This window comes from Clarias gariepinus, chromosome 20 (genome assembly GCF_024256425.1).
Source record: "Clarias gariepinus isolate MV-2021 ecotype Netherlands chromosome 20, CGAR_prim_01v2, whole genome shotgun sequence".
Lineage (NCBI taxonomy): Eukaryota > Metazoa > Chordata > Actinopteri > Siluriformes > Clariidae > Clarias > Clarias gariepinus.
In genome coordinates, this window is record NC_071119.1 from 22,835,478 (window position 1) to 22,862,136 (window position 26,659).

Sequence of the window (26,659 nt, forward strand, 5' to 3'; positions counted from 1 at the left end):
AAATATTAAAATTAATATAAACTAAAACTAAATTATATTTCTTACCTTGCCATTTAAAACCTGCTTGATTGTTTGATTGCGTTCATTAGCTACTTTGTTAATTGGCTTGTTTATTAATAATTAAATAGAAATAGAATAGAGTAATTACATAGAGGTAAACAATTTTCCTTACATCAACCTCTAAAAATTGAATTACTTTTAAAAGTAATTTTTAAATACATTAAAGTACTATATAATATATATATATATATATATATATATATATATATAAAGGTATGATTCTTTATAAATACAAAATAAAATGAACTTTTATCACTTTTATTATGTACAATACTCCATATGAAGTCAGTTTTATGTAAAACCGTTTGTTTATGACGTGTGTAATGTGTGCGCCATCTGTTGGATAGGGAGGATTACTGCAGGGGAGTGTGACCTTGTCCTTCCAAAAATGTGTATAAATAACTCTCACTCCTTTTTTTCATTTATCCTAAATTAAACTTAACACAAAAAGAGAGATTAGTGGCTGTGTGTGTGTGTATGTGTGTGTGCCTTCTTTACATTAAGCATCATTTAATATAATATAAAGTATTTTGTCAGTGTTTAGAAATATGTTTAGTTTGAAATATAGGGTATATTTAATATAACTTATTACTAGAGTTTATTAAACCTGTAACACACACACACACACACACACACACAAGCTCTGGTGTGAAAATGCTGAATTTAGTTGTGGTTCTGGAGTGAAAACAGCCTGGAGTTGGTTATGGAATTCAGCTGAATCAGACAAGCACCCCCCCCCCTACACACACACACACACTATCTCTCTCTCTCTCTCTCTCTCTCTCTGTTCAATAGGCGTTTGTTAATTTGTGTTTGTCTTTGGGTGTGTAACCTCCACACACACACACACACACACAAGCACTTTTCCTTTACTTCCAGTTTATTCATGGATAAATGTGAGGACATTTTTTTCCCTTTTTCCCCCGGCTGCTCCGGCAAATCAAGTAAAGCAGGTATGTGTGTATGCATCAGCAAGTCTTTACACACACTCACACACACCCAGTATGAGGAAAGTTTCCCCGTGCACGGGTCATATTGCCTTCACTTATGTAAACAGGTGAGATGAGATGCCATTGTATTTAAAGGCTAAATGTGAAGACGAGGTGTGTGAGCCGTACTTCCTGATCACCAGCATTCCAGTCGATCAAAACAAGGCCACACTCTGCAGCTTTACTCATCAGCACACACACACACACATATACACACACTGTGGGAGAATATCACACCTGGCGTCTGTGGGTTTTCGGGTAAACATCAGGTAGGATCATGTTCGATCTGGTTGTTTTGTGAAAATATAAACAGCTTTGGATTTACACAATAGGTTATACTGTAATGTTGTTTTTGGGTTTTATGCTGATATTAAATGACATCTCGTGTGTGTGTGTGTGTGTGTGCAGTGACTTTTAGTGAGCTTTAGTGACAAAAATGTGTTAACGCTCCAGGAAGGTCAAGGAAGCTGTTTATCAGATCATCTATAACCCGAGACCTGTTCGATTTTATTTCCTTATTGTGTAGCAAAAAACACAAGGGCTTTACTGAAAGTAGTGCAAAAATGGGCCAAGCTTTTTTATTAACTGAAAGATGTGGCTCAAATCGCAAATATTTGTCGAGTCTCCATCATTCGCGCCATCGTTGAACCCGACTCTTTAAAAGTGGCAGGTGATGGTCTCTGCCTGCGCTACAGATCCATCAGGTAGAGCGAATGTTATCATAACTTTATTAATAACGTGTCAATTTCGGCAAAACCGGAATACGGGTACGACGTCGCAAACTCTTAAAATGGGCATGTTATTATAATCTGTTTTATCATAGAAACAACCGAAAACACCAATGAAAACATGTGATTGTGTGTGTCTGTGCTATTTCTTCTACTATATACTATATATATATATATATATATATATATATATATTACATATACTGTATATTGATGTATGAAGAAGTTCAAAGAGGGAAAAACCAGCTTTAAAGACAAACCACGCTGTCCCTCAACAAACTGCGATAAAGTGGGTTTTTTGAAAAGGATTCGCTCAGCGATGCTGCAAATGCCTGGCTTGTCATTTAGATTATGTTGAGTACGGCCTTAGTATAGAGGACGAGTTACTCTACCAACATGCGACCAACAGTAAAGTCCCACACGGATCGCCCGGCCTGTCCGCTGTGCTTCGGTAAGCTTAGAGACGCCAGAAGAGACACGAACACTCGAACCCCTGAAAGTTCGTTATTTATTAACAGCTAAAGGCGGATTTTTTAAATTTTATAAGTTTGGCCAAACGCCTGGTGCCATGTCCCGGAGAACTCCTGGAGAACAAAGCGTGGAAGCTGATCAGATTCTACCCAGAATTCTATCCAGAGAAGAACCAGGAAGTTTTAGCTCAAAAGAGAGAGAGAACATGGGAAAGTTAGTATCTGATCCAAGAGGAAGATAGTAGCGTGGAAGATTTAATCAAGGAGATTTAATCAAAGGGCACGTGATGGGAGCAACCCTGGTGCTAAGAGAATGGAGGAAACCCAAGGACCAGAAGGAAACCCATTATGTATATGATCATCCAGCCGGGAACTTTAGGAAGCCAGAGTCAAAGGGTGGAATTATGAGACAATTCTATAGTACCGGGTAAGGCTTATGCTCTCATGTGTGGAAGAATTACACCAACCTACTGTACACCACCAACAAAGACTCCATTTATCTGGGGTGTGTGTAGGTGTGTTACTATCAGTTAGATATCAATATTGTTTCCTGTAAGAGCCAGCTCATTAAAAAACACCGCCACACACACATTGATTAAGTCTTTATATTGCACCTCCCCACCCACTCTGTGAACAAACGGATCGATCAGGTCGGACATTGTGACATGATGTACTCGTCTCCTTTGTCTTTAGATTGTCTGTATGAAAGACTCGATAAGAATGTGCGAGTTAGCTAGAGTTGAGTGCACTTACCGTATATCGTCAGGTATGTAGAAGGATTAGCGACATCGTCACAACAGCCTTGTCTTTTTTTTTTTTCAAATCAGTACCGGGACTTTTGATTGTGCAGAATGACAGAACATAGTTACAAGAGTAAAAACTCCCTTTATTTTTCCATATAATCCCCTGCTACACTAATGCACAGCGTCTCACTAGTGCTTGGATACCATCAAGGTTCTTGGAATGGACTGCCTGTCTGATTCACATCTAAACCGCTGGCCTCCCAGGAACCCCTTTAATACCCCAAACATGTGGAAATGTCTTAATGTCTGTTTTACATAGTAAATAATAAAAAAAAAAATCATCTACAAGACATTACCTGCATTAGAACAGACAATAAATGGTATTTATAGACTGCGAGACATGTTAAACATGTTAGTCATGCTGACAACACTAACAGGTTTCTTTGGTATGTGGTTAAAAGTAGTTGCTTTAACCCTTAATCAAGCGAAGAGCCACGTTTGATAACGTACAGATGCCAGTATCACTATCGCAAGAAAAAAAAAATTAAATTTTTTTGTTTTAAAATAAGTGTCCCTTTAATCATGTATACTGTAGGTGTGTGTCTGTGTGTCCGTGTGTTATTGGTTAATAGGTAGCTGTTACACAATTTGCTACATGCTTTGTGTATAGATCACATAGCTAGCTATGCTTACGTGTGTGTGTTTGCATATGTGTGTGTGTTCATCTTCTCTGTCATACTTCAGCCGCCACCACCATGACAAGGAAAATGTCTCCATCTCTACAGCTTCTTCTACTGTAACTCTTACTGTTGTGATGAGTTTCGCACAGCTGTGATGCGGCCGTAGGCACAAGGGTGCCGCTTGAGGACCGAAGGCATCTAAGCCGTGCTGATAAATATCACAACAGCACGACCTCGGGTGTAATATTGCCTTTATACAACAGTTTCCACAAACACCATTTATTATCAAGAGATTATGATTTCTTTGTTTATATATGCAGTTATTTTACTTTACCAACACATATCCTTCTGCGACTGGTGGAACTAACTAACTAACCGCGACTTTCAGAGCTGCCGACTGACAGTTAGTTTAATTAACAGGGTGAAAGTAGTTTTAAATTCTTGCCCTAAATGGAAAGCTACTGCGTTATGTAGGGTGTACAATTCCTTGTTCCACACACCAAGTAGTGCCCTTGACCAGGGGTTAGGCAGGAGTTTTAGATTCAGCCTTAAAGCTAGAAGCTAGTTAGCTTCGTAAGGTGTTTCGGACCTTTATTGATTGGAAGCAGTTATTAAGTAGACGACATGTTGTTTAAGACGACATAACATTATCAGATGTGTGTTCTCACTAAAGGTTCCTTCTGTGACTGGTTGTGAATGTGGGTTTTGGCAGGCAGCTGCTCTCTCCTCAGTACGGCGGACCGTACAGACCTGACAAATAGTGTAATTAGTGACTGTAGAACACCCATGATACCGAGTGATATGTATAGTCAAACATTCCAGTGCTGTTAAGGTGTATTATCACCACTCGTGAAATGCCGCTCTTCCAATTAGGTTGCTCAGTGCTATCAACTAACTGTTGATAAAAATATTTAATCTATAGTCCTTGGTAAAATTAGAAACAATTAAACAGGAAATAATGCATCCTGGGAAATATATTATATAGGACAGGAACTAAAGGAATAAGGCGGTAGTGATGGGTCGTTCATGAACAATTCGTTCTTTTTGAATAAAGCTTTAATGTGACTCAGAAGAATGAGAAGTCTCGGAGAGTGATTCGTTTATTTTCTGTTGGGTGCGCATGCACAAAGCATCGCAAAACCTCCGTAGGTTATGTACAGGAAACAGAAATGAGTAGTTACCTTTGAGTCTTTTCAGTCTAAATCGTCCGTTCCTTTGTCACGTGACTCCCATAGACACTATGCAGTGCAGTAGATTCAAAAGAATGAATGACTCAGACTAGAAGATACGAGAGATGAGCTACTCATTTTGTTTATTATAATATGTCCTAAGCTGCATTGTAATATTTTCATTACTGGAACTATAGCCAAACTACATTGTGTATGTAGACGTGTTGGGGGTCTGTTTATTAATAATATAACATTTTATTTTTGATCAAAAGAATGAAATCTAAATGGCTAAAAAAAGAGATTCGTTCATTTTTAAGAACGAGATTTAACGAACCGAGTCACAAAACTTCCCATCACTACCAGGCATGCTAATGCTGCTAGCCATAAGTAATGCAGTTAGCAAAAAATACATGTGCTAATATGTGTAATATGATTAATTGTTTTATTCCAGGACAATGCTGTTCCTTATTGTTCAATATTTTGTATTTATAATGTATTAAAATCTAATCGCTAGCTGTGTTTATCTGCTAGTCGTGCTATTGCTATATTCTGTTAGCTGCTAGTATGTGTTTAGGGGCATTAGTTCTAGTTCAGTTAGCTTAAAGGTGTCTCAGTCAACAGCTGAATTGTGTGCAAATCTGTGCATTATGCTAGCATCACTAGAACACTAGCATCATGCTAATAGTTTCAGATAAAACATTCCGAACACACATTTCAAGAAGTGTTTTTTTTTTAATCATTATTATTATTTTAATTAATCTTTCTATTAAATGTGACAAAATGTGACAGGATTCCTTTATTTATCCTTTGGGTTAATTTAATGTTAGCGTTTGCAAATTATTTGCTCCAGCATTTGTGATTAGCAGCTAGAAATAGGATGATGTTTTGGTTAGTTGCTATCTTTAGCCAATTTTATTTTAATATTTTTATTTATTGTTAGTAATTTTAAGTAAACCAAAAAAGATTAAAGTGAATGAACCCTCAATGTCGGAATCTTTTTTAGTGAATTTTAACTCTCTTAACCCAGAGTGTTCATTATTATCACCCTGTTTAAGGCTGGAATGGTTTTAAGTTGATTTTGAATTTAAGATTATTTTTTTGTTAATTTAATTATTTCAGAGTTGACAGAGAAGCCCACAACCCTAAGAAGAAATTTTAAATAAAATGATCCACATGCATCATAAGAGAAGTATTTATTAGAACACCTGAACACTTTTGACTTGAAAAGAACTTGATTGAGGACATGGCTGCAATTCACAGCGAGCGCAACATCCGTGCTAAGATCCAGGAATTTGAGAAACAGCTTAACACTGACGAGATCAGCGCGCCGACGCCACGACCCCGAAACGCTCCACGGCCAGCTGTAGCACCGAAACCCTCTGCGGTTCAGAGGGCCTCCTTCAGCAGCAGCACAGAAGAAGAAGAAAGAAACACGCAGACCTTTGAAGGGAACGGCTATGGGGAGGTGATGGGTTCGAACAGCACTCCATTGGCTCCATTTCCACCTCTGAGACCACTGATGCCGAGAAAACCATCGCTAACCTCGAGCGATCAGGTCAAACCCCAACCTCTGATCAAACCTCCTCCTCCGTCGTCTCGCCCCTCGCAGCGCAGGTCTAGACCTCTGAACTCCCAGGAGGAGGACGCTGTCTTCAACGCGCCTACATTACCTCCGCGTACCGTGCATAATGGTCATCAGAACGTCAGCAGTCACAATAGCATCCGAGAGAACGAATACGTGGACGCTCCTGTTAGTAAGTCACATTTCCTCCTGTGCTCTGTTACAGATAGACAAAAATAAAGAAAGAGAAAGAAACAAAAAGGTGAATGGATGGTTGGTGTATAGAAGGTATTGATGCAGGGATGAAAGAAAAAAAGAAAGAAAGGAGTCATGAAATAAATAAAGAAGAAAGCAAATTAAAGCAAATCAAAAAATGAGAAGAAAAAAAGAAAAGAAAGAAAATGGAAAAAAAATAAAGGGTATGTTGAAAGAACAAAGGAATCAAGGACAGGGTATAATAATAGAAAAAGTAATTAAAATGTAAAATCTGGAAAAATCTGGAAACATCTGGATGGAAGGATAAATCAAAAAAGAAAGAAAAAAATAGAGAAAAGAGAAAGAAAGGAAAAAACAAATAAAGGTAATATATTGAGAAAAAATATATAAGGCTAATATAAGAAATTAACAATAAAACAGAAAAGTTGGATGGATGCATGGATGGAATGTGTAATGAAAGAAAGATAGAAAATTAAATCCTTATGAAAAAAACAAAAAGCACACCATAAATTAAAAAAAAGGAGGAAAAAAACAAGTCGCAGGGATTAGTAAAAAAAAAAAAAAAAAGACGAGAGATAGATGGAGAAAAAAAGACAAAAATGGACTAAATGACTTATAATAATATAAATGAATAGAAATTTATAAAAATATGTAGAGAGAGAGAGAGAGAGCAAGACAGACAGGGCAGTAATGTAGACGCAGTGATAATGTGTGTTGTGACTGAGAGTTAAATGAAAGTGTGTAACTCGAGTCTCATCTTGCTCCCGCTCTCCGCAGGTCCCGCCTTCCCTAACTTGTCCAACGCAGCCTCTTTCACCAACGCAGTGACTCGCAGGCCGACCATCATCAGAGTTCCCAGCAAACGTCAGTACCGTTAGTACCCATAGTACTGCACATCATTCCCTAACCCTGCTCCAGGCTGGACAGTTAGACTCATGTTTAAAAGAACGTGTTCATGTTTTGGCTATCATCTTACGCTTACTTACTGTATGCTAGTCATGCAGTAGCATTGGCGTGCATATGATATACGTAATAATCCCATAACTATAAGAGTGAGAACTAAGGTATTACAATTTTAACTTTTTTTTCCAGAGGAACAGGAAGTGTTGGATTGTTTCACTTCTGCACCTCATGTTCAGAGAGCTATAGGAGGCCCTCCACCCTCCCTCGGCCACAAGGTACCTCTCCTTATGTAGCGTCTTACTGTCTAAGCACATAGCATATAAAATACACGCTACATGATTTGGGAGTCCTCTGTCCAACATGCACAAACCTGCGTGTTTCTTTCATTCTGTCTAGACTCAGGACTGGACTCAGAACTTGTTCAATTCAGTCCAACCAGCTTTGCCTCCACGGTGTGTATATTATTAACGGTACACGTTTACCTTTCTGTGTGCGTCACCAGTTCTACATGTGTTGTACGTGTAACTAAACATCTGATCTCCATGTGTATCAGCCCTGGTGGGGGTAAAGTGCTTCCACAACGTCCCCCTCTTGCTAAACCTACCCCGGGACGCCCTCCTCAGCCACGGAGAGACAGCGTCCTGCGTAACTCCACGCTACAGTCACAACAACCCAACAACCCGAGGCGTAGTGTGTCAAAGAAAGCGCCTGTGCTTCCACCAAGACCTAATCCCGGACATCGGCTCTACAACAGATACACGGTGAGAAACAGCAACTCGTATCTTCATTCTGATTGGTCAGGAGGTGTTGGTTAATTTTCTTTAAAGGCAGCTTCGACAGAAGCGCAGGTTTATATTATTAAACTCGTTTCGGTGTCGTGTCATCGGTCTACGACGATATTCATCATCTACAGTATACTGTTTATCCTTTGCACGGTCTTGGGCTTGGGGTAGAGCCTATCCCAAGGAAGTTAGGTCAGAAGTTGGGGTACACCATGGTTGAGTGCACACACCCCTCACACACCCAATCGTACACTTTAGGCGATTTGGAAACTCCAGTCAGCCTGCTCTCAAAGGGAAACCCCTGGTTTTGAAAACCAAATCCAGGTGCTAAAATGTGCAGTCCCTCAAATGGCCACTAGGAGATGGCTTCAAAAGTGAGTCAATCACCGTAGAGACCCATGTTAAAATGTCCAACTTTACAGAAGTAAATGGTATAAAATGCAGTTTTGGTCTCCTTAGCTACATCTCCCATTCATGACAACTGTTCAGGAGGTGAATTGTTATGTAACTCATCAGTTAGAACTATTTTAAGCTATTAATATTCTTATTAATGCTGATCTGAGAGGCAGCTGCATTGCAGATATTAATAGGATATGAATGATGCAAAGTAATGTCAGCATATACGTACGTTAGCGTTAACAACCTTAGCATTTTATCCAAGCTAGCTAGCTTGTAGTAATTGAGGTTAGTAGGCGTGTTCCAGCCAATGGCCAGGCTCCATTTATTCCATCCAGTTGCCCAGTTAGGGATTAACTATTGGATTGGTTATTGGTGATGTCATGGAAGGTTTGTGCAGTTTTTTTGTTTTTTTTTAGATTGCATGTCTTTGCATTCACTCACATACAGAGCTGAGGTGAGATTCGAAATCCCAACCCTGGAGGTGTGAGGCGACAGTGCTAAGCAACTGGGAAAATCCTAAAATTATTTTGGGAAGCTAACAGCACATCCACGTCATGTTGATTCATCTCACACCATACTGTGGTTGATTATTTTCCTATACAGGCATGTCCCCGAGTGCTCTTAAACAACTCTTTCATTCCTGATCTACATTTTTACCCTCGTCTAATGTCCCAATAGTCCTAATTAGCTTCAAGTATTCACTAGCTCCCTATATCTAACTTTTCCACTCTTTCTGTTTAATTTTTTTTCATGCAGCTGGAAATCCCTCATGCCATCGCTGACTACGACTACAACGGCATGCACACCGGAGAACTCTCCTTTCAGGTACGACAAGAAATAGAAGACTCATTCAAGAATTTTCTCGAAAGTCAAAGTCTCCCACACTCTATATTGTTGTATACAATACTGTATATTGGTATTAATGCTTTAGGCAATGCTAGTAAGCTCTGTAGTTTGATGATTAAATACACACATCATCTGGATAATCAGTTTTGAAGCTACAGCTCAAGGGGAAGGAACAAGATCAAAGTCACCAAGATCAATGAATCAGCTCCAGGACAAGTTGAAGAAACAAACATCCAAACCATTCTACAGGAGCGAGCTTGTCCCAGCTTATTCCTTCGACGTCTTCCAGATTATATAGTAGTGTTGCTATAACATAGACCTTCATGGTCTCATGCTCTTGTCTAAGCTGTATTACAGTATGAGCTCTCTTTCACGCTCTCTTTTTCTTTCCTTTGGTAGAAAAACGAAGTGCTGGTTCTGCTAAGCCAAATAGACAACCGAACTTTCGAGTGCCAAGTAGGAGACACGAAAGGAACGGTGCAGAAATCCCACATGAAGGTCATCACACCGCTATCGAATTACTCTCATCATGACGACAATCGAGCGGCACAGGTGAGCGATATCCGGATTATCCTCATACTGTTACAACATCTTTGGCAACTTTCAGATAATAAAAAAAAAGCAAAGAAAAGAATCTGTAAATTAAACTAAATAAACATGTAGGTATGATTATACATTTATTTTACTATTTACTTTTTTTTAGACAATCCCTTTTTTTCGCTGCAATGCAATAAGTATTGGCACCCCTTCAAACCATATTCAATGAGGCTTCACGCTAAAAACTTTAACAAGCCTGTAGAAAACAGGCAGAGAATCTTGGCAGAACATTCCCTCATTCAGGTCACCGGTTATTGTAAGCGTACACGCATAATTGCTGGCTTAAAAGTTTTTAATATCGAAAACCATCAAGGTAGAAAGTTTTCTCAGTACGCCCGAGCAATGATTGGACCACCTGTCAGATTAATTCGTCTAAAACAGCGGCCTCCCAGGAACTCCTTTAACGAATCAAATGTAGAAATGGTTTGAAGCAAGGTCAGGACCTTTAAGAGAAAATCTGACTATATTGTATGTTATCCTATTTAATATTTTTGTTGAATATTGAAAAATCCTGTTCTTCGTGACATATTCAAAACATTTTTTTTAACCAAAATGAAGTGTAATAAGAGTAAAGCATGCTTTTTTCTCAGCAGGAGAGCGCTTCAGGAAACAGCGGTCTGCAGGTCCAAGCACTTTATGACTTCATCCCAGGTGAGCCTCCATTGCAGTTTTGGAAAGTATAAATATATCTCACGCAAAAAGCGTGAATTTAACCAGGATGAAACATCTGAGCAGAAATAGAGAGAGAAAAAGTGATCGAGCTGTGAAGCAGATACCACACAGGCATCTCTCAGGCCTGAACTGAGAACGTTCTTCGTCAGGTTCTTCATCACTAAAACAGTGTCTTGTTTGACGCAGAGAATCCTGGAGAGATCATGCTAAAGGCCGGAGATGTCATTATTAACGCAGAGCCAATAGACAGCGACTGGTATTTGGGGACGTCCAAAGGGATCACGGGCTTCTTCCCCATCAACTACGTCAAAACCTTGGTAATAGTTAAGGGAGAGGAGCATGCTGGGAAATGCTGGGATTAGAAATTTGAGATTAATGATTAATTTTTTTTCTCTCTCTGTTTATAAACAGCCCAAGTTGCATTCTCTTGCATCCGCACCTGCATCTACACCAACACCTGCACGTGCGCCTGCTACATCTCAGAAAGTCAGGTAAGATGTCTGCTTTTATTTTTCTAGAGAGTGAAATTTTTAACCTATTCTTCTTTGCAAAATAGCTCAAGCTTAGTCAGATTGGACAGAGAGTGTCTGAACAGCACTTTTCAAGTTTTGCCACAGATTCTCAGGTGGATTTAGGTCTGGACTTTGACTGGGCCATTCTAACACATCAATATGTTTTGAGCCAAACCATTCCACTGTAACTTTGGCTGTATGTTTACAGTAGGGTCGTTGTCCTGCTTGAAGGTAAACCTCTAACCCAGTCTTGCCCTGTTGCCCTGTGTTTGGCTTCATCCATCTTCCCATCAACTCTGACCATCTTCATTGTCCCTGCTGAAGAAAAGCATTCCCACAACAAGATGCCGCCACCACCATGTTTCACGGTGGCGATGGTCAGGGCGATGCGCAGTATTAGTTGCATTAAGGGCCAAATTTCTTTGGAAAACTGACTCTGTGTGTGTGTTTAGCGGCCCACGGTGTATGGCGAGATTCGACTTCGAGGGCGAGCACAGCGACGAGCTCTCGTTTTCCGAAGGCCAGGTGATCAGACTCCTGGAGTACATGGGAGAGGACTGGGCTCGCGGCGAGATCGGCGGCCGTGTTGGAATTTTCCCCCTTAACTTTGTGGAAATACTGGAGGACCTTCCACCTTCGCCTGCAAAGAATCAGAGCAGGATTCCTCTGCCAGGTACGGAGACTCATCCATACAAGTACTGTACCATGTTTCTATCCTTCATGTCACAGCAGTCCGGAGGTGTTGATTAGTTCTCCATAACCGCCGCTCTGAGAGCGAGACAGGTTTGTACTGATGCGCTTGTCCTGGTATGTTATTGTTTCTGTAGCAACAGTGCGTTCATATCATGCGGGAATCGAACAATGTGTAATTATTTCATTATCACGGTGAGGTTTCCTGTAAGGAGGCGTGTGCTCGACCTTTATGGAAGGAGTCTCCAGTGTCAGTGTTTAATCACAGTCACAGAGTGATTTACTCCTTACCTAGATCTACAAATTACATGTGTTATATGTTATGAATCTGTTTCTAATCATTGAAAATTATATTTTAGGAATGGCTGCCTCAAACCACATGCAAGCTCTGGCTTCAACAAATAATCAGGTGTTTTATTATTATTATTATTATTATTATGGCTGCTGTTGGTCCTACTTTAACCTGTTATATATATATATATATATATATATATATATATATTTGTGTGTGTGTGTGTGTGTGTAGGCTTATGGAGTGGAGCGGGTGAAGGCCCTGTACGACTTCACGGCAGAAGCGGCCGGTGATCTGTCGTTCCTCAGCGGTGACGTGATAGAAGTGATAGAGCACATTGATGAGGAATGGAGCCACGGAAGACTGAACGGCAGAGAAGGGTTATTCCCCATGTCCTTCACACAGCCACACACAGGTACGCAAACACACACACACACACACTACAACTACTCAACATATATATGTATATATGTATGTAGAGAGAGAGAGAGAGAGAGACAAAAGGACAGATAAACACCTCTGAGAGATGAAGAGACCAATTTATAGGCTGAAATTACACTTAGAGGCAGATAGTGGAGATGGAGAGACAGTTAGATAGTATAGATAAAGAGACAGACATACAGTGGAGATGAAGAAATAGAGACAGACAGACATGTAGTGAAGATGGATAGATAAAGAGAGACAGGCAAAGAGACATACAGTGGAGATGAAAAGAAAGAGAGATGGACAGAGAGACATACAGTGGAGATGGAAAGAAAGAAAGACGGACAAAGAGACATATAGTGGAGATAGAGAGAAAGAGAGACAGACAGAGAGACAGATGGCAGAGATAAAGAGAGACAGACAGACAGATAGTGGAGAGAGAGACAGATGGTGGAGATGGAGATACACATATAGTAGAGATGGACAGATATTGAGACAGATGGAGGAGATGGAGACACATATAGTAGAGATGGACAGATATTGAGACAGATGGAGGAGATGGAGACACACATAGTAGAGATGGACAGATATTGAGACAGATGGTGGAGATGGAGATACACATATAGTAGAGATGGACAGATATTGAGACAGATGGAGGAGATGGAGACACATATAGTAGAGATGGACAGATATTGAGACAGATGGTGGAGATGGAGATACACATATAGTAGAGATGGACAGATATTGAGACATGTTGGAGATGGAGATACATATAGTAGAGATGGACAGATATTGAGACAGATGTTGGAGATGGAGACACATATAGTAGAGATCAACAGATATTGAGACAGATGGAGGAGATGGAAACACATATAGTAGAGAAGAACAGATATTGAGACAGATGGAGGAGATGGAGACACATATATAGTAGAGAAGAACAGATATTGAGACAGATGGAGGAGATGGAGACACACATTTAGTAGAGATGGACAGATATTGAGACAGATGGTGGAGATGGAGACACACATAGTAGAGATGGACAGATATTGAGACAGATGTTGGAGATTGAGATACATATAGTAGAGATGGACAGATATTGGGTCAGATGGAGGAGATGGAGATACATATAGTAGAGATGGACAGATATTGGGACAGATGGAGGAGATGGAGATACATATAGTAGAGATGGACAGATATTGAGACATGTTGGAGATGGAGATACATATAGTAGAGATGGACAGATATTGGGACAGATGTAGGAGATGGAGATACATATAGTAGAGATGGACAGATATTGGGACAGATGGAGGAGATGGAGATACATATATTAGAGATGGACAGATATTGAGACATGGAGGAGATGGAGATACATATAGTAGAGATGGACAGATATTGGGACAGATGTTGGAGATGGAGACACACATAGTAGAGATGGACAGATATTGGGACAGATGTTGGAGATGGAGACACACATAGTAGAGATGGACAGATATTGAGACAGATGGAGGAGATGGAGACACACCTAGTAGAGATGGACAGATATTGAGACAGATGGAGGAAATGGAGACACACATAGTAGAGATGGACAGATATTGAGACAGATGGAGGAGATGAGAGCTCACTGCTGTTCCTGTTGTGTTCCCTGTAAGGTGGTTCCTCACACCGCTGAGCGCCTCAGCAGACGGAGGGGAAAAGGAAGAAATGACCGAACTCCAGCAGTGTGGACTGTCTCCCATAACTCTGTGTCCTGTCCACACAGGAGGAGGATTTAATCTGATGTTGTGATGTGCTTGAGTGTGTGTTAGTGTGTGTGTGTGTGTGTGTGAGTGTGTGTTAGGGTGTCTGGTATATTTACTGAATTTTTTGTGACAGTTTGGTTTTAGATAGAAAGAAAAAAGGAAAAATTCTGCTGAATGAAAACGCTGGTGTTTGTCTCTACAGTGTTCAGGTCTGGACTTCGGTCCAGCATGTATTATATTATAACCATGTTACATCTCACTCTATAATCACACCAGTTTACTTCCACACAAAAATCAGTTTTTAATAAACACAGGATTTATATTGCTCATGTTTATAAAAATAATAAAAAGTGAGAATGTTAAGCAGAATTGTCAAGTCTCCTTGAACTGCATAGTATAAACAGAACGGCACAAAATTCAGGGGAAAAAATAAATAGAAGGTAAATAAAAAGTACCGTGATATCGTATTCCAGGTCTGAGATATATAGCGAGATAAAAAAATGCAAGTCGTTCAAGGTTTAGTGATGAACGTCGTAAATGTAAACTTATCCCTGGTGGTCGCCGGTGATTCCCGTCCCTAATAACCAATTTAAGAAGCTGTGACATTTAGCCTTCCTTGCTATTTCTGATTAGTAAGATCGCCACAGCAACATTTTTTTTCTTTTTTGAACTGTGAATAAAAATTCTTGTCATTTAGTAGCAAATTGAGCTTTTTACCCTTTTATGGAGTTTTGTGGGTGTGGCTAGGTTTACACAGCTGTTAGAAGAGATGGGCATGTTTTCACCTCCAGATGTTAACATGTAACCAAAGAAGATGAAGCCCATTTTATTTATATATAAAACTGTAAAGGTGGAAAAAAATTGTATAACATTTTTTTGGGGGGATGTAAGATAAGTTTAATTCAATTCAATTTTATTTGTATAGCGCTTTTAGCAATTTTCATTGCCGCAAAGCAGCTTTACACAGTCAAAAGAATTAAAGTTTGTATGAAATGTGAATTTGTATGAATCAAAATGGTCAGTTTGTCCCTGGTGAGCAAGCCGAGGGCGACAGTGGCAAGGAGAAACCCCCTGAGATGGTAATAGGAAGAAACCTTGAGAGGAACCAGACTCAACAGGGAACCCATCCTCATTTGGGTGAAACAGAAAGCAGTAAATGATCTGCATTTATACAGTGTGTAGGGTGGGAGGCAGTTCAGCTATAATAGCTGATGTTAATTGATGTTAATATGGAGTCCAGGTAGTTATTGAAGACCCAGGTAGACTTGTAAGAAGTTCCAGTCATGAACTATCGAACTGTCAAGTCCCCAGAGAAACAGTTGCCAACACCAGTACCATTTTCATGTAATGTAAGTAACACATTAAAAATGTTTTTGGTATGTTTGTCCATTTGTGCACACAAAAACTATTGAAGGAACTTTAATGGGCTTCTCACAGACATATTTGGCCGAGCATGAGGTAACACACAGGCTTTGTTTCATCGCAATCAACAAACAGTACGAGATAATATGCTACTTTAAAATGGAAACCACTCATGATAAAAATTAACTTGTAATGTTATGTAAAATAAACATGTCACCTCAACATTCTACACACCTCAGGGTAACAGGTAAAAATGTTAGATCATTCCAAAATTCAACAGACAGCACTGGACTTTAACACGCTTACAAGTGTGTGATTGAACTCCACACAAAGAAAGTCGCGTGTATTTAAATAAAATAAAAAGTATACACTTATAAATAAAAACTTGTATACTTTTAATACGTTATAGTGACTATATATTTACATCATACTATTTTTTTCCTGAAGTGCATACACATTTTTGTCTTCAAAATGACGAAAAAAAAATTCCTGTGGGTGTTCAAATATTGATGTGCATGTTATGAAAGCACCATGTTCTTTAAAAATTGCAATCTCTAAACAATTTCACTCAGACACAAACAAAACACGATTACTACTCTTGCTGTTTTTCCAAACTTTTTATTGACCATGTCTATGAGCATCAGAGTTTTAAACAGACTCCTGGACGGGGGGCTCGTATCCGTCCGCTCTCTCCACCTTTGCCCCAGTCTCACCCTCTGCAGGCTTAGCAGTGCTGCTGCTTCCGCCTTCACCGTGCAGCTCCATCAGCTTCCCCACTGCAAAACACAGAAAAAGTCAACATAAAACAGGACACTTCCAGACAGATCAGTGAAGACCTTAGTTATATAGCCTGTGAATTGGGAATAAGGTCCCAGTTTAAACTCTAAACTCACACTCAAACTTGGGCTTCTTGAGCATCTTGACCTTCCTGACGTAGACGTCGTGCAGCGGGTAGATGGACTGGCAGGCTTTCTCAATGTCCTTCCCAACGCTGTCAGGGATCCTGTAATTCACACACGCAGGCGAAACTTAGAATTAACACACCAAAGTAGAACCAACTCTGTAGGAAATAAAAACACTAACAGTCGTGGCACTTACAGTTTGTTTACCACCTCCTTAAGATCGTTGGTCTGAACCTCACGGGTCATGATCTCCATCATCTTCTTGCGGATCTGGCGGACCTGCTGGTGCTGGGCATACGACGTCTTGCGGATCTGGTTGGAGCGTTTCTTGGTGAACCCCACGCAGAACAGGCGCAGCAGGTAACCGTCGGTGGTCTTCACGTCCACGTGGGCCTCAATCATAGTCTGCGCGGGAACAGAGACGGATTTATCAAATGTTTTTGTTTTGTTTTTTTTATCTGGGCAAACTGCTGTAGGACAAATAATCACCACACATCAAAAACAGAACGTTTACAATCAGGAATTAGATTTTTCTTTCCTATGAAAAAAGGACGCCGGACTCTCGAGCACTTTTACTCAAGTACGCAAGTAAAGTGAGAACTTGTATTTCAGTGATATTCACCTTAGGAAATCTCTACTTTTACTCAAACACAGAATGTGCACTTTGCTACCTTGTAATACTCAAGAAAGAAGATCTAACCTACAGGATGTAAAAAGGCTTAAAGGTTAAATATTTACACCCCCAACGTCTGATCGACCCGTACCTGCCACTTCTTGACCATGGAGCACATCTTGTCGCGGGTCAGGTCCATGCCGTGGAAGTTGGTCAGGCAGTTCTTGCCCTGGACGTCCTCGGTGATGAGCTTGAACTTGCGGAAGGCAACCTCGTCGTTCTGCAGGTCGGCGAGACTCACCTCAAACACGCGGCCCTTCAGACCGTCAGAGGCGATCCCTGCAAACACGCAAAACACCAGAGCGTCACTCAGGAGAAAAAGAATTGGATATAGACACAGGATTCATGGGAATGCCGGCAGATTTCCCGAGTCTAATCACTGCTCTTCATCTGGGACCAAAACATTCATTCATCCCAACAATCGTGATCAGACCTTCTAAAATTAAACAATAATGCAGGTGTCGATCTGGTCCATCGCACGCGAGCGTAAAAGAAGCGACATTTCTAAACATGACCCTTTCCCACCATTACGGGATGCAGGTGAAACCGTTACATTTTAGAATAGTGTGGGGGGAAAAAAATATAATTACAATCGTCAAACCGACACCAAAACAGATTTAATTTATACGCATTTGAGGCAGCAATCTGTTGCAGTTTCTCTATAATCCGACAGGTGGTACACACTGAACTATTCTGACAAGTAAAACCAACACATCCAACATGTATATAAATGTTAAATCGGAATATTTATATCATGATATTTACAGAAACGCGAATGGAATCAACACCCAGGTATTGTGACATCATTTTATCATTGATCTGTCGACTCCCATTGCTGATATATTTACACGCGTCTTGATTTTTCCTACAGGTGTAAAATCGGACAAGCTTCCATAAACCCCCCCTCCACCCGAAAAAAGGTTGTTCAATTAAAGTCACCTTCTAACTATTATAATAAACTAACTGCATACAGGTTTTATCATCGTTATATCCACCCCCCCCAACAATTCCTTCTTCTTAATCTGTTGCTGTAGTAATTACTTAACCATACAAATATCCACACTTGGATGCAACACAACCACACTCACACGAGACAATTTACGCCTGTCCGGAATTTCATCACTAATAAGGCAGATGGGTTTTTTAAGCAATCCAAATACATCTCTCTCTGGAAAAAACAAAATCATCACGATCACTCTGACCATCATGATGTACAAACTGTATAAAACTGAGACGACTTCATGAGAGAGTCACACTGTAGGATCACTTACTGGTTCCCTGAGTTCTGGTGACCAGAGTCTTGCCCAGGTTGCGGATGTTGAACATGGCCGGGGCTTTAACATCGTACCAGTCCTTCTTGGAGAAAGGATCGACGCTGGAAAACAAAAAGACGGACAGATTAAGGTTTGAAATTGAAAAAGGAGAGACAAGTCAAGGTTTAGACGATCTTTAAACAGTTCATCGTTTCCTATAAATAACTTCACTCTTTCATGATGATTTGAAATACTGCATTCATCTAAACATGCTGATGATAAACTAAATCCAGACTTTGAACACTTTAGTAAGTGCTAAACTGTTGAGTATAAAATGTTAGTCACCATATTACTTTTATAAACATTAAAAATAAAACGTACAACCAAGTGAACAAGTAAAGGAAGAGTCAGATAAAGCTGTTAAAAACAAAAACTCCAAGTTGTAGTTTTAAAATCAACACTTAAACTCGACGTTTAAAAACTTAACATGTGCTGCACGATTATAAATGGCATTAAATTGTAATCACTGTACAAACCTGGTCTAAAGAGATTTATTTTAATCTTAAATTGATGCAATTTATCAGGGTTCAATCAGGAGTTTATTCAGAATTTGAAGAATATCACCTCAAAAACAAACAGTTGACTGACAGAAAAACATTGTCTCAATGAGAGAACTTATTTGTCTCTTACTTAAACCCCAAATATGATTTAATACCAATTTATGTCAGTTTTAAGATTAAATCATGCAACCTGTTATTTTTAATACATTAAAATGACTGACTAAATAACTATATAAAATTTTCACCAAAACAAGACCTGAACATGTATTTTTCTCTCATTTTGCACAATTTTACTTTACTTGTGGCCTTTATTTGATTTGATCTGTTTGACCCCGAGTTTTAATCTCAACCTGAGGATTAACATTTACCACAGAGACTAATGAGGTTTGCAGTGTTGAACCCTGACAATGTGACTCCCTCATTATTTTATTAACATTATTACTTACACAACCACTCCACAGACTCTCCAACACCCAAATGTTCACCTTAACAACCACTAAAACCACTAAACACCTCAGAAGGACAGATAAAACACACCAGAACCTGTTAGCTCGTTAGCTAGCCGAGTCATGAACCCCAGGCTACAGCCGGGCCCTGCTAACACAATCCTCCTGCTATCTAACTCATCCGCGCACTTTCCCTCACTAAAACCTCTCCGACATCTTTATTAAAGTCTCCCGAACTGCCCCGGGTGTGAATTTCTAACTTACATCTTCTTCTTGGCCCCTTTTTTGCCGCCTTTGGTCAGCCTCTTATTCTTGCCGACTGCCATGTTGGAACGCAGGGAGTAAAAGAGGAGGAAGTCCGGTGTTCTCGCGAGAAATAAGGCGAGCGCGGGAAGAGAACGCGGAAATATCGCGAGATCTCACGAGGCAAAAAGAAAGCGAAAGAGGAGAAGGCGCCCTCTAGTGGTGGGTTTTAGGAAATGACGGCAAATTAGGTAGAAATGAACAAATGGTGAGTAAATGATTCTATTTATAAAAATCTTCATAAAGATAATACTTATTATATTATAAATTTGTGAAATTATTATACATTTTTCTTACATGCATTTTCATAATAATAAAATTTGACATTTATGTACCATAATATAAAGGAGGAGCAGGCGGAGGAGGAGGAGAAGGCTCCCTCTAGTGGCGCGTTGTCGGAACTGACAGCAATGATGTTAATTTAATAAATGAATATTATTATTATTATTATTATTAAGTTTTTTGTTTTGTTTTGTTTATTTTATTTAAGTCATTGGACCTTTTGAGTCACAAATACATAAGAAAGTATAATAATTCAGTTCAGTTCAATTGAGTTTTATTTATAAACCGAGATCTCGTGAGGCGTGAAGGACGAGGAGGAGAGCACTCCCTCTAGTGGCGTTTCGGGGAAATGACTGCAAATTAGGTTAAAATGAATTAATGTTGAGTTAATTATTCATTTGAAATTTTATTTTTAAAATAATAAATTCTTCTTCCTTTTCTCCTTCTGCTTATTATAAATATGCATTTATTTCATATTGATTTTATTATAATAATATTTGTCAGTTATGTACTATAGTGTTTTTTTTATTATCTTATTTTATTTAAGTCATTTGAACCTTTTAGTCACAAATACCTAAAAAAGCATAAGGAACTGACAGCAAATGAGGTTAAAATGAATTCATGTTAAGGTAATGATTGAGTTTTTAAAATATCATTAAAATAATAAAAATATCATTAATAATACTACATATACATTTTATTTATTTACATTTTATTATAATCATATTTGATATTAATGTACCGTCATATCATGTTTGTTTATGTTCATTTATTCATTTATTTTATTAAGGTCCTTGGAACTTTTGCGCCACAAACACATAAGAAAGTATAATTAAATTCAATTTAATTCAATCCAGTTTTATTTATAGAGCCAGATCTTGTAAGGCGTGAAGGAGCAGAAAGAGAAGGCCCCCTCTAGTGGCACATTTAGGAAATGACGGCAAATGAGGTTTAAATGAATGAATGAATGAATGAATGAATGTTAATAAAATTATTAATAATAATTAATACATAAAATTCATACTTATTTGTTGAGTTAATGATTAATTTGAAAAAAACTTATTTAAATCTTATTACTATCAATAATAAATCTCTTTCATATTTATTTTATTATAATCATATTTGACATTTATGTACTATACTATACTGTTTGTTTATTTGTTTTATTTATTGAAATCATTGTAATTATTTTGTTACAAATACATAAGAAAGCATAATAATTCAATTCATTTCAGTTTTATTAATAGAGCTGGTCATAAAGGACGAGAGGACGGTTTTAGGAACTGACAGCAAATGAAGTTTAAATTAATTAATGTTGAGTTAATAATTAATTTGAAATTTTATTTAAAAAATAATACATTTTCTTCCTTTTTTTCTTCTGCTTATTATAAATATGCATTTATTTCATGTTGATTTCATAAAATCATATTTGACCTTTATGTACTGTATGTTTATTTTTGAATCATTAATGATGATTAATTTAAGGATTTTTTTCATAATAATAATAATAATAATATCAATAATAATAATACATTTTATGATTACAACTTATTTATTTTCATATAATCATACTTGACATTTATGTACAATCATGTTTATTTATGAATGTATGTAGTGATTTATTCAAGGTATTGGAACTTTTTACACCTGAATACACAGAAAATTCAAATTCAAAATTCAAATTCAAATTTTATTTGTCTCATACACAGTACGATATGCAGTGAAATGCTTTGACAACTGCTCGTGACCTTATGATAAAAGACCTTAAAATTAAAGACTAAAGAATAGGTAATAAATATAAAAAATAAATGAAGAATGACATAAAATATAAAATTAAAATAAAATAACATAAAATAACATAACTGTACAGAACAAATATACAATATAAGAAAAATATGTGAAAAATACAGAAAAATAAGAACAGTTGTACAATGTAGATATATGGAATTTTACTGACTTTTGTGTGGGAATGAAATTGAATATAGATTAAATATAAATGGAAACGTCACATATGTAAAGTGTTTAAAGTGTCTTGTGCATCCGGGTAACAGAACGTCCAGGGGGTGTGCAAATATGCGTGAAAGTGACATATTTAAAGTGACTTGTGATAGGGGTGATTGGGTAATTTAACTAATGACCACGAATGGTAGTTGTGCAGTGGCCACTAGTGGTTATTGTAAGTGAATGTCCAGAATGTCCATAGTGAGTCCAAAAACCATATGTATGCAAAATGGATCAGTACTGTGTGTTAGCCTGGTTGAGAGACCGTATCGCCTGCGGGAAGAAGCTCCTCCTCAGTCTCTCTGTGTTGGCTTTCAGGAAGCAGAATCGCTTTCCTGACCTCAACAGAGAGAACAGTCCATTGTTGGGATGGCTGAGGTCCTTCACGATCTTCCTGGCCTTGGTCCAGCACCGGTTGCTGTAGATTGAGTGCAGGTCAGGGAGCTCGGTGCAGATGATGCGCTCAGCTGATCGCACCACCCTCTGTAGAGCTCGTCTGTCCTGCATGGTGCTGTTCCCGAACCAGGTTGAGATTGTTCCGTCAGGATGCTCTCTATGGTGCAGGAGTAAAAGTTCCTGAGCACCTTGGAGGGCAGTCTGAAGTCTCTCAAGCGTCTGAGGTGGTAGAGATGCTGTCTGGCCTTTTTCACCACGGTGTTGATGTGACAGGACCATGACAGGTCCTGCGTGATGTGAACACCGAGGTATTTGAAGCTGTCCACTCTCTCCACTGGGCTGTCATTGATGATGGGGGTCTGGTAGTTCCTCTCCTGCTTAGTGCTGAAGTCCACTATCAATTCCTTTGTCTTACTGATGTTTAGAAAGAGGTTGTTACTCTGGCACCAGTTCTCCAGATTCCCAATCTCCTTCAGGTAGGCCGACTTGTTGTTATCAGAGATCAGGCCCACAACGACGGTATCGTCAGCAAACTTAATGATGGTGGTGGAGCTGGTAGTGGCCACACAGTCATATGTGTACAAAGAGTACAGCAGGGGGCTCAGAACACACCCCTGGGGGGCTCCAGTGCTGAGAGTGAGGGAGACTGAGACATCTCCGCCCATCCTTACTGCCTGTGGTCTGCCAGTTAGGAAGTTGGAGATCCACTGACACAGAGATGAGCTGAGTCCCAGGTGCTCCAGCTTGGTGGTGAGTGTGGAGGCGATGATCACATGATCACATTATAAAAGCATAATGATCACATTTCCTTTCTATTTTAATTCAACATGCCTTCCACCAATAGGGTCTGGATTCGACTCCCGCCTTGGGGCCTGTGGTGCATGGAGTTTGCATGTTCTCCCCGCGCTTGGTGGGTTTCCTCTGGGTCCTCCGATTTCTGGCCGGAAATTAAACCCAGACCCTGAAGGTGCTAGGCAGCAGTTTTTATTTATCAAGTGCTGTTAATTCTGGTCATCGTCACAAAGCAGGTTAATAGAAAAATGAGTTTAAAAAGTGTGAGGAAATATGTTTAAATCACATTTTTCTATTTTAATTTAACATGCAATTAGATCCAAGGTATCATTATTTTTTCTATACTATTTAATTCACCATTTTATCAACTTCTTATTAATTTATTTAGCTTCAAATGAGCAGTAAATTCAGTTTATGATCATTATGAGTACATTTTATTATAATACAGTGAAACCTTGGATCACGTGCATAATTCCTTTCGGGCTCATATTCCAAAACACTTGTAAACCAAATTAGAATTTTTTTTATAAGAAATAAAGGAAACTCAAATTATTCTTTCCACAGCCCAAAAAAATAAATACATAAAAATAATTAACATAAAATATAAAGTAAAAATAAAACAAATTAAGCTGCACTTTAAAAATGAATCCCGACAGATAAGTGTTTCTGTTTGTTCTTGCAGATGCAGTGTATGTGTGTATGTGTGTGTGTGTGTAAATCCAAAGTAAGCTCCCCTTCTCGCCTTACGCAGTTACCCTTCCTCCACTCTTTTTACACACAATCTCTCTAATGAGACTTTCTTTTGTTTTACATACGCGCTGTACGCACACGCATACAGACACAAAATAAAATATGTTTTACACGCACACACGTGGTCACAGTATTATAGTAAACAGTACACGCGTGCACGGATGTTGATTATACCAGTAGGAGACGAGCACTAAGACCCAGCAGGGGAGACGATTACCCACAATTCCGCAGAGTCCAATGTTTTTTTCTCAAGAGAGAGAAAAACCATTGGCTCACTTGTGATCACGTGACGCTCGGCGTCAAAACAAGAAGCACATGCGTGATACATGATACTCGGTACTCGTAAACCAAGACTTGCTCGTTTTCCAAGTCAAAAAAATAATAATCTTATCTCGTCTTGTGGAACACCACAAACCGCGTTACTCACAAAAAAAGTGCAAATAATTATATAAAGGTGGCCTACAGCAATATAATATTAATTAATTTAATGTTAATTGCCAAAAAACTTTAATGTTTAAAAAAGAAACTTAAAAAACATTAGATTTTTTCATTTATTATTATTATTATTATTGTTATTATTATTATTATTATTATTATTACCACAGATTATTTGCAACACTCGCCCTGTGACTGCCCGTATCATTCAAACCACCCAGAAATTTGCTTATGTAAAACCACAGAACTCAACGACGACTGAACAGGTCGGTCTGGGAGTGTGTGTGTTTGTGTGTGTGTGCGCGGGTTGTATGTAGCTTTCTTTCTATATCGCTAAAAAGTACAGATTGATAGTCAAGTCAGTGACATACAAAAAGTAAACAAGAATATATATAAAAAAATTAAGTCTAGGTTAAAATTTGTAAAATAATACTTAAAACACTGCGAGAATGGAGAGTAAAATTGCTTAACATAAGAAAACCCTCTGATGCGCTGTTTACAATAGTGTGTATCTAAGAACTGGAGGAGTGTTGCATCATAATAAGAAGGAACTGTTTCTATGTACATGCTGATTGTATATACAGGTGGATGCTTAATTATCAGTAAGTGAAGTGCACCAGCGAGGTGTGGATAAGTTATATAATATTAATCAAAATGCAAGAGAATGAAAGTACATGATCATATAAGTGCAGTCACATGGAAAACCCAAGAGACTGTAGATTAGGGTGCACTGATGCGATCTATGAAAAATCAGATTTTTACCTTTATTTGAGTCAGGGATGGGGTTAATATCATTGGCTTCACACGTACTCCAGGATTTCCTAATCCTGCTCTCCAGTTTTTCCGGCTCTATCACACCTTAGCTCATTAACACGCCCTTCACGTGGAATAACCAGCCGTGTTGGAGTAATAAACACAACAGAACGTGCAGAGGGAAGTAAGGGCTGCGGAAACACTTTTGTATTTTGGGTTTAAATGTCGGACGAAAAGGTAAAACACGGATGTAATGGCTAGTCCTAGCCTTTCACGAAGTCGTTGGTCGTTAATGACTCAGTGGGAGGTGTCTCATCTGCTATGCTAAAAGGTTCGATTCCCAGCCAATTCCCAAAGCCCAGCCCCTGGATGTAGCGCCAGGATAAAATGGGAGGGTTGCATCAGGAAAGGAAACCTGTGCCAAACTGTATGTGTGTGTGTGTGTGTGTGTCAGATGGTCCGTTGTTGAGAGCCAACAACAACAACAACGATCAGGAGGGCAACATTCAATGGTTTTATCAAGCATCAGTAATTCTTTTTTCTTTCTTTACTTTGCTCCTTTTAAAGGTTTTATGTAAAGGGAGATGGTTCCATTTGAGTTTGATCTTTGATTACCCAAAATCTTTGATTTCTAAGCATATAGAGCACTGAAAATACAACAAATACAGTAGATCAAAAATTCCACCTAATAATTTTCCTTTTTTTTTTTTTTGTAGTATCCTACAAAACAAGATTTTAACTTTCAACAAAGGGTTCCATGTTGAAACATCTTAAATAACTTTTAGTTTTCTTCTACAACTGGAATTTGGAAATCGTTCAATGCCCCTAAGACTTTTTTTTTTTTTTAAGAGTCTGGAAGTACTAAAATTGCACAAAAAAAAAAATGCTTTGAGGAACTCTTGAAGATCTCGGTTTATAAGTACAAGTGCATTTCCCTACTAGCTCTCTCATGAGTGCATAAAGTTTAACCCAGTACAGTATAACACAACACAGTGTTTAATATATAATAAACCTTAAAGTTATATCAAAGTGGCATTACGGGTTGGACTTCAGAAGCCGTAACTACTAAAAGTTCCACAGTAAAACCATAGTGACACACACACACACACACACACACATACACACACACAGAGTTATAGTAAATATTCAGAATGATAGCGTGTCATGAAATCCTAACTGTCAGCGTGAGACGTGAGCTCATCACTACAGTGTTAGAACGTCATCCTGCTTTATGATTTACTCACACGTTAGTGTGTTTTCTGCTCGGACACACCCGATTT

General features: G+C 38.7%; 2 protein-coding genes across 4 annotated transcripts; one reads left to right on the forward strand and one right to left on the reverse strand.

The window, feature by feature from the left end:
* The first annotated feature begins 953 nt into the window (after nucleotides 1-953).
* On the forward strand, nucleotides 954-14,547 carry sh3d19 (SH3 domain containing 19). 3 transcript variants are annotated; one of them, XM_053479880.1, is made up of 15 exons: nucleotides 954-1,013; nucleotides 5,959-6,593; nucleotides 7,394-7,480; nucleotides 7,709-7,794; nucleotides 7,916-7,971; nucleotides 8,073-8,280; nucleotides 9,457-9,525; nucleotides 9,946-10,098; nucleotides 10,734-10,794; nucleotides 11,002-11,132; nucleotides 11,227-11,306; nucleotides 11,780-12,000; nucleotides 12,377-12,426; nucleotides 12,544-12,724; nucleotides 14,382-14,547. In XM_053479880.1, the coding sequence occupies exons 2-15, from the start codon at nucleotides 6,083-6,085 to the stop codon at nucleotides 14,399-14,401; spliced, it is 1,914 nt and encodes a 637-aa protein (XP_053335855.1). In that variant the 5' UTR covers nucleotides 954-1,013; nucleotides 5,959-6,082; the 3' UTR covers nucleotides 14,402-14,547. The 3 variants fall into 3 exon arrangements, with proteins under 3 accessions (XP_053335855.1, XP_053335854.1, XP_053335856.1); XM_053479879.1 differs by lacking the exon at nucleotides 954-1,013 and adding an exon at nucleotides 1,129-1,318; XM_053479881.1 differs by lacking the exon at nucleotides 954-1,013 and adding an exon at nucleotides 1,129-1,318 and having other exon boundaries at nucleotides 10,737-10,794.
* A 1,888-nt stretch (nucleotides 14,548-16,435) lies between these two features.
* rps3a (ribosomal protein S3A) lies at nucleotides 16,436-20,065 on the reverse strand. The gene is made up of 6 exons (XM_053479888.1): nucleotides 19,932-20,065; nucleotides 18,680-18,783; nucleotides 17,500-17,687; nucleotides 16,932-17,140; nucleotides 16,727-16,836; nucleotides 16,436-16,609 (listed from the first exon to the last, which is right to left on the reverse strand). The coding sequence occupies exons 1-6, from the start codon at nucleotides 19,991-19,993 to the stop codon at nucleotides 16,482-16,484; spliced, it is 801 nt and encodes a 266-aa protein (XP_053335863.1). The 5' UTR covers nucleotides 19,994-20,065; the 3' UTR covers nucleotides 16,436-16,481.
* Between the last annotated feature and the right edge of the window lie 6,594 nt (nucleotides 20,066-26,659).

Excerpts from the sequence above, each read along its gene's own strand:
- rps3a (XM_053479888.1), bottom strand. The coding sequence starts at position 19,993 with ATGGCAGTCGGCAAGAATAAGAGGCTGACCAAAGGCGGCAAAAAAGGG. Across the intron at positions 17,688-18,679 it reads CACCAGAACTCAGGGAACCA|GGATCGCCTCTGACGGTCTG; the intron begins GTAAGTGATCCT and ends GCGTGTTTGCAG. Across the intron at positions 16,837-16,931 it reads AAGGAGGTGGTAAACAAACT|GATCCCTGACAGCGTTGGGA; the intron begins GTAAGTGCCACG and ends TGTGAATTACAG.
- sh3d19 (XM_053479880.1), top strand. The coding sequence starts at position 6,083 with ATGGCTGCAATTCACAGCGAGCGCAACATCCGTGCTAAGATCCAGGAA. Across the intron at positions 10,795-11,001 it reads ACTTTATGACTTCATCCCAG|AGAATCCTGGAGAGATCATG; the intron begins GTGAGCCTCCAT and ends TGTTTGACGCAG. Across the intron at positions 11,307-11,779 it reads GCTACATCTCAGAAAGTCAG|CGGCCCACGGTGTATGGCGA; the intron begins GTAAGATGTCTG and ends GTGTGTGTTTAG.